This window comes from Paroedura picta, chromosome 8, assembly GCF_049243985.1.
Source record: "Paroedura picta isolate Pp20150507F chromosome 8, Ppicta_v3.0, whole genome shotgun sequence".
NCBI classification, from domain to species: domain Eukaryota; kingdom Metazoa; phylum Chordata; class Lepidosauria; order Squamata; family Gekkonidae; genus Paroedura; species Paroedura picta.
In genome coordinates this window covers 20475256-20483442 of record NC_135376.1, presented here as the reverse complement: position 1 = coordinate 20483442, position 8187 = coordinate 20475256, and the positions used below count along the sequence as shown (strand labels likewise).

At 44.1% G+C, this 8187-nt stretch overlaps 1 protein-coding gene across 6 annotated transcripts in view; it reads right to left on the bottom strand.

Moving 5' to 3' along the window:
- Positions 1-8187, bottom strand: part of VEPH1 (ventricular zone expressed PH domain containing 1) — a 153694-nt gene that overhangs the window by 117084 nt on the left and 28423 nt on the right. For all 6 annotated transcript variants that reach the window (XR_013233440.1, XM_077348599.1, XM_077348598.1 and 3 more), the window contains exons 3-4: positions 7692-7907; positions 4939-5113 (exon numbers count right to left, since the gene is read on the bottom strand). Coding sequence is in view for 5 of the 6 variants with exons in the window: in XM_077348599.1 (XP_077204714.1) it covers positions 4939-5113; positions 7692-7907 (391 nt within the window). In the remaining variant the exon portion in view is untranslated. The remainder of the gene's footprint in view (positions 1-4938; positions 5114-7691; positions 7908-8187) is intronic.

The following is an 8187-nucleotide window of genomic DNA, read 5'->3' as shown; positions in this document are numbered from 1 at the left end:
CATACAGCATCCATGTGTGCACAAGGTTTCCCATCTAGGCAGGGATACGTGCACGGAGAGCTAGTTCTGCACAGTGAGACATTGGATTGGGATAATGATACGTAGACAGAAAAGTTTGCCAGATTGCTTAGCCCTTTTATCCATTTCCTTTTGTTCTTAAAGCGAATCCAGTCATTTCTGGTCCCTAAACCTGATCGGATCATTATGTGAAATTAATAAATTCTGGAATTTCTTTCTCAAATATCTAGAGCAACATCTGGTGGTAGAGAAATGTAAATGCAACCCCCCAAAAGTGAAATTGAGTGAGAACTCTGAACTGCTTTTAACAAAACGTTAGACTACTCAATAAGGGTAGGGTTGCCAGTGGCAAATTGGGACATGCCTGGAGTTTTGGGTGGTGCAGCCTGAGCCGAGTGGGGTTTGGGCAGGAGAGGAACTTCAGCAGAGTATAATGCTGTAGAGTTCAGCTTTCAAAGGGGCCGTCTTCTCCAAGTGGACTGATTTCTATCCCAGCCACCACCTGGAGGTTAGCGCCCCTAACTAATGGCCATCAGGCTGCAACTGAGTCATGGCAACCCCTCAAAGGGTTTTCAAGGCAAGACATGAGCAGAGGTGGTTTGCCATTGCCTCACTCCACAGAGCAAACCTGGACCTCCTTGCTACTCTTCCATCAAAACACTGGCCATAACTGACCCTGCTTGCCTTCCAAGCTCTGACCAGCTTGAGCTAATCTGGGCTATTCAGGCTCCTTCTGAATATCTGCCAGATGCTGTTTAATTTCCTATCTAGATGGATAAGACTAGCATTCCGCTTTATGGATTTTCACAACCATCTACATAGTGGCACTGTGACATAGTGATATGCCATGTGATGCAACTCACTCAACAAGGCCTACTGAACAAGCAAGAACATTGCAGTAGTTTTCAGGTTGGTAGCCGACCCTGTTATTAATGAAAACCTCAATTTTGTTAGGAATTCAAGCTGACTTAGAATTCTTTAAAAAGAAACCCACGAAAAGCCAGGATATTTCCACTGTCAATATATTATTGCCATCATCTCCTCTATGGAAGAGCTCTGTTCCTTCAGCCTTCCTAACTTGTGATTGAGAGCCTTCAAACAACAGAACAGCTTGAGTGTCTCCTTGCTCTTCTCTGAACCCTTTTCTGTTGAGCAACCCCTTCTTTCAACTGTGTTGCTGACAATGGGATAAACTACTCCACCTGAAGAGTTGTCACTGCAGACCAAAAGACTATGAATTTCTTAGAGTCTACTGACTCATTGTACATTTAAAGCAGTGTAAACATAAGGGCCCCCCTTCAAGGATCGCTGCCTTGTTGTGGCAAGGGGGCTTGCGTAGTTCAGTGAAGCTATGAGCTATGCCGTGCAGGGCCACCCAAGACGGACAGGTCATAGCTGAGAGCTCTGACAAAAGGTGATCCACTGGAGAAGGAAATGGCAAACCACTCCAGTATCTTTGCCATGAAAACTCTATGGACAGTTCCAATAGGCATAACGATATGACGCTGGAAGATGAGCCCCTCAGGTCGGAAGGTGTCCAATATGCTACTGGGGATGAGCAGACGGCTAGTACGAGTAGCGCCAGAATGAATGAAGCGGCTGGGCCAAAGCCGAAAGGACGCTCAGTTGTGGAAGTAACTGGTGGCGAAAAGACAGTCCGATGCTGTAAAGATTTTTATTCCATAGGAACCTGGAACGTCAGATCCATGAATCAAGGCAAGCTGGACGTGGTTAAACAAGAAATGACAAGACTGAACATCGACATTTTAGGAATTAGTGAACTAAAATGGACAGGAATGGGTGAATTTAATTCAGATGACCATCAGGTATACTACTGTGGACAAGAATCTCGCAGAAGAAATGGAGTAGCCTTCATAATCAATAAGCGAGTAGGAAAAGCAGTCTTGGGATACAATCCCCAAAATGACAGAATGATCTCAGTTCGAATCCAAGGCAAACCATTCAACATCACAGTGATCCAGGTCTACGCCCCAACCACTGCTGCTGAAGAGGATGAAGTTGATCAGTTCTATGAAGCCCTACAACACCTTCTAGAAGCAACGCCCAAAAATGATGTGCTTATCATCATGGGGGATTGGAATGCTAAAGTAGGAAGCCAAAAGATAACCGGGATAACAGGCAAGTTTGGCCTTGGAGTACAAAATGAAGCAGGGCACAGGCTGGTAGAATTTTGTCAAGAGAATACAATGGTCATAGCAAACACTCTTTTCCAGCAACCCAAGAGACGACTCTACACATGGACATCACCAGACGGTCAACACAGAAATCAGATTGACTATGTGCTCTGCAGCCAAAGATGGAAAAGTTCTATCCAGTCAATAAAAACAAGACCAGGAGCTGATTGTGGTTCAGATCATGAGCTTCTTGTTGCAAAATTTAGGCTTAAATTGAAGAAAGTAGGGAAAAGCACTAGGCCACTCAGGTATGAACTAAATCATATCCCCGACGAATACACAGTGGAGGTGACAAATAGATTTAAGGAATTAGATCTGATAGACAGAGTGCCTGAAGAACTATGGATGGAGGTTCGCAACATTGTACAAGAGGTAGCAACTAAAACCATCCCAAAGAAAAAGAAATGCAAGAAATCAAAATGGCTGTCTGAGGAAGCTTTACAAATAGCTAAGGAGAGAAGGGAAGTGAAAGGCAAGGGAGAAAGAGAAAGATACACCCAACTGAATGCAGAATTCCAGAGAAAAGCTAGAAGAGATAAGAATGCCTTCTTAAATGAACAGTGCAAACAAATAGAAGAAAACAATAGAATCGGGAGGACCAGAGATCTTTTCAAGAAAATTGGAGATATGAAGAGAACGTTTCATGCAAAGATGGGTATGATAAGGGACCAAAATGGTAGGGACCTCACAGAAGCAGAAGAGATTAAACAAAGGTGGCAAAATTATACAGAAGAACTATACAAGAGCGAGCTTAACATCCCTGATGACCACAATGGGGTAGTGACTGACCTGGAGCCAGACATCCTGGAATGTGAAGTCAAATGGGCCTTAGGAAGTCTGAGTAACAATAAAGCTAGTGGTGGTGACAGCATTCCAGTTGAACTATTCAAAATCTTAAAGGACGATGCAGTAAAAGTGCTACACTCAATATGCCAGCAAATTTGGAAAACTCAACAATGGCCACAGGATTGGAAAAGGTCAGTTTACATTCCAATCCCAAAGAAGGGCAATGCCAAAGAATGTTCAAACTACCGCACCATTGCACTAATTTCTCATGCTAGCAAAGTTATGCTCAAAATCCTACAAGCTAGGCTCCAGCAATATGTGGACCGAGAACTTCCAGAAGTACAGGCAGGATTTCGAAGAGGCAGAGGAACTAGAGATCAAATTGCCAACATACGCTGGATCATGGAGAAAGCTAGGGAGTACCAGAAGAATGTCTACTTCTGCTTCATTGACTATGCTAAAGCCTTTGATTGTGTGGAACACAACAAATTGTGGCAAGTTCTTAAAGAGATGGGAATACCAGAGCATCTTATTTGTCTCTTGAGAAATTTATATGCAGGTCAAGAAGCAACAGTGAGAACTGAACATGGAATCACTGACTGGTTCAAAATTGAGAAAGGAGTTCGGCAAGGCTGTATACTGTCGCCTTGCCTATTTAACTTGTATGCAGAGCACATCATGAGAAATGCGGGATTAGAGGAGTCACAAATTGGGATCAAGGTTGCAGGGAGAAATATCAACAACCTCAGATATGCAGATGATACCACTCTAATGGCAGAAAGTGAAGAGGAACTAAAGAGCCTGTTGATGCAGGTGAAGGAGGAGAGTGCAAAAGTTGGCTTGAAACTCAACATCAAGAAAACAAAGATCATGGCATCCGGCCCTCTCAATTCCTGGCAAATAGAAGGGGAAGAAATGGAGATAGTGACAGATTTTATTTTCCTGGGCTCCAAGATCACTGCAGATGGGGACTGCAGCAAAGAAATTAAAAGACGCTTGCTCCTGGGGAGGAAAGCTATGGCAAATCTAGACAGCATCCTAAAAAGCAGAGACATCACCCTGCCAACAAAAGTGCGTTTAGTCAAGGCTATGGTCTTCCCAGTTGCAATGTATGGCTGCGAAAGTTGGACCATAAGGAAGGCCGAGCGTCAAAGAATTGAGGCTTTTGAACTCTGGTGCTGGAGAAGACTCTTGCGAGTCCCTTGGACTGCAAGGCGAACAAACCGGTCAGTCCTAGAGGAGATCAGCCCTGACTGCTCTTTAGAAGGCCAGATCCTGAAGATGAAACTCAAATATTTTGGCCACCTCATGAGAAGGAAGGACTCCCTGGAGAAGAGCCTAATGCTGGGAGCAATCGAGGGCAAAAGAAGAAGGGGACGACAGAGAATGAGGTGGCTGGATGGAGTCACTGAAGCAGTAGGTGCAAACTTAAATGGACTCCAGGGAATGGTAGAGGACAGGAAGGCCTGGAGGATCATTGTCCATGGGGTCGCGATTGGTCGGACACGACTTCGCACATAACAACAATAACAACAAACATAAGGGCAGGCCCAGTTTCTCCGGGGCAGCCTATGTGCAGTCGAGAACAAGGGTCTTCCCTCCCTGCCCATCATCCCAGCCCACTTCGGTCGCCACCAGAAGTCTATGTGAAGGTGCAGAGTGTCTTCTTCCTTGTTTCTAGGTAGAAAGGGAGGTGACCAAAGTTCTAACTAAATGCACACCTACACCAAGGAAGAAATCTTATTGTATTCAAGGATCAAAGCCTTTAAGAATCATATGTATGTCCCATTTGCTCGATTGCTTTGACTTGGGTTGTATAATCTGCCTTGAGTCTCAAAACAGAAAGACGGGCTATAAATAACTGAAATGGATGTATGAAAAATTATTCATGACAGCTTAGCAGTGATAAACCCAACAGAGTGAATACCCTTTTCCTTACCTCGCAGGACACTTTTTACGATTGTTTCTGTGTGCTCCGCCAGGAGATCTGCTTTGCTGATGGCAGCCAAGGAAAGGTAGCTCGACATGTTCCTGCACAGTTCTTTGTTACCCCTTTGCAGGAATTTCACCGCCACTGGGACAGCCAGGGCCATGACGGGAGGACGATTGTAATTCTGTTGGGGAAAATGGTGGCACCAGAAGAAGAAAAGAAAGAAAAGGAAAGAGGCAAGCAACAAAAAGAGTTATGACAAACTATTGCACCAAACTGGGACAGCCCAACCTTTTTTCTTGAACAGTGGGCTTTCCATGTTTGCCTTTGTCCTTTTTGGGTGAGCACAGGGCTTGTACAACGCTTAAACATGAGGCTGTGGAATGGCTCTTTCGTATGAGCCTTCAAGTCTTATCACAAGGGGCTACAGAATAATAAACCACAAACAGAGGCAACATCTCTTCTGTCTGTCTCTGCTCAGTCCTAGGATAACTGATGACGTTTCTGCTCCCAGCTAAACAGTAGCGCTGCATGGTGGTAACACTGCAGCCTAAGACCCCTTTGCAATAGTGCAGAAGGGGCTGAAACAATTTGGGGACCAAGCTTCTCAGCACGTGATTTCAGAACTGTATCTCAGCATCCTTCAGCCATCTGAAGACCTGCAGGATATAAATTATCTAAATAAAATCCTTAGATCCAGGGAGCTAAATAACTTCTGAGAATTCTTAGCCAAGCAAGGGCTGGGATTTATATGCCACCTCCTGCCACCAAGTGGTCTTCTTGAGCATAGGAACAATACAAGAGTGGACGGAAATAATATACGGCAGAAAAGAAGCAACAATCCATGCGTGGCCAATGTCTATTTATACAATAAAGCATAAGTAATGTTTATTTCCTGCTTAAATCCTGTTATGGAATGAGAATAATGCAGAGGAAATTATTCAGAGAAAAATGTTTCCAACAAGCAATGCTGCACAAATCTATAACCCAAGCAGTGCTGGATATGGTATCCAGTCTTGAGGAAGCTAAGAACAGTCATCACTTAAAATATAACAAACAGCCATCAATTAAAAACATCATAATAAAATTAAGACTAAAAGGAAGTCCACAGAAACAGACCTGACTAAGGAAAAGCTAAACGGAAGAGCTCTGCTTTTCCTGCCCTGTGAAACTTATATAACTCCCTCAGGGCCCGTGTACCATCTGACAGCTGGATCCACTTGGACAGGGCCACCACCAAGAAGACCGTTGTCCTGGTAGATGCCGGGTGAGCACGCTGGCAGGGTTGCCAACCTCCAGTTGGCACCTGGAGCTCTTCTGCTATTACAATTGATCTCCAGATTATCAAGATCAGTTTGTCTGGAGAATATGACTGCTTTGGAGGATGGCATTATCTCCTTCCTTCTCCATGCACACCACTCAGATCTCCAGGAGTTTCCCTAGCCAACAGCTGACCTACCAACTTTCACCATTACACTCTCCCCCACCCTCTCCTGGTCCTTTCTCATTAAAAATACCATCATAAGAATGACAGAAGTACTCAAGACAGGTAGCCTCAGGACTACCAGAAGCTTGTAATCACCTGTCACCTACATCTTGAACCGGTATAATGGATTTCATGGTAATTCTTATATTTCAGCTAACAGGGCCTTTGCTTTGACAGAGTTACTGTAACAAGTGAAGACAAGACAATAGGAGGCTTGTTCTGCTGATTGAATAATTCTAGGTTCGGAAATCAAAACCACTGAGAAATCAGGATTCCCACCCCCCCCATTTTGTTATTGTATGAAATGTTTACTTGGAGTCGATCCTAGAGTCTCAAAACAGAAAAACACAGAACTGGATACATTCTCCGGTACACTGATGAGGAACTAGGCTAAGACACTCTCCATGCCGCCGCCCCACCCCCGACCCCCCCACCCCCCAATTCATGCTTGTGTCCCTTCCCGATGAAGCAGCCAAGAGCTCAAATGGATTGCCATGATTTTTAAATATCTTTAAAGTAACATGAAGCTTTGGGGGTTATTTCTGAGGGGTAGCCAGGGTTAGATATTAAGAAACATTTTACTAGTATTGAAAAATTGCTGTCGGCAGTGGCCACATCAAAACTGGGGTGGGGGAATCCCAAGGTAAATGCCCGTGCTCAGATCCTGGATCAGCCTTGAGCCTTGCTGATGAAGAAGGAGCAGCCTCCTGAGCAGTTCTTCTCTAGGGCAGGGGTGGCCAAACTACTGGCAGAGGCTCATGGTAATTGTAGTCCGTGGACATCTAGAGAGCCACAGTTTGGTCACCCCTGCTGTAGAGTTACTTCTGTGGTCAGATTCATGCCTGAGAGGCTATGCATATTACTGGCTGCCACTAGCAGGGATAGGAAAATTCACAAAGTAAAGATGTCAAGTCATCATGCAAATTTTACTATTATTATGATTACTATTTTTGCATTTATACCCTCCCCATCTCCAGAGGCTCAGGGCATCTTACAAGATAAAAAAATGCAGAAGAAGGTTTTTGAAAATTATTAAAAAATAATCAATATTAAACAATAAAAACTAGTGAAAACTAAAAATATCAAATAGAAATATTAAAGTACAAATTACAGAAGAGGAACATTAGACATACGGATACCATTTGGGGTACCAAGCCTGTATCATACGTAGGTTTTTGCTCTGACCTCTCTAACTAGCAACATTCCAGTGGCCCAAACATCTCTTCATTAAACCACTAGCTATTATCAAGGCAACATCCCTCGCAAATGTTCTTACCTGCAGGATGCAGCTCATAATATCAGATGCAATTTTTGCGTGCGGTGTGTCTTCGTCTTTTCCTGAGGGCTTCAGGTTGTGCTCCAGGCATGACTCCCAAAGAGCAACGAGGGATCTCCCATGTTTCTCTATAGATTCGGTCTCCCTGATCGCTGTGGTGATTCGAGTGATACAGATTTCCACAACCGCCTGGTCATTGTCGTTTGTCTGGTAGTCCTGTTGAAGACAAGGCAATTTGTAGGCAAGCTGCATCGGAATTAATCAACAGACCACTTTATGCAAGAATAGAACAACATAGAACCGTGGATTCCTCAGTGTAGACTCAGAAGAAAAAAGGAAATCAGGAGGCACAATGATGTAGCAGTCTTCTCTATATTTATAAGTGAAAAAGGTTATAACATAAAGTCTAAATCAGGGGTAGTCAAACTGCGGCCCTCCAGATGTCCATGGACTACAATTCCCAGGAGCCCCCTGCCAGCGAATGCTGGCAGGGGGC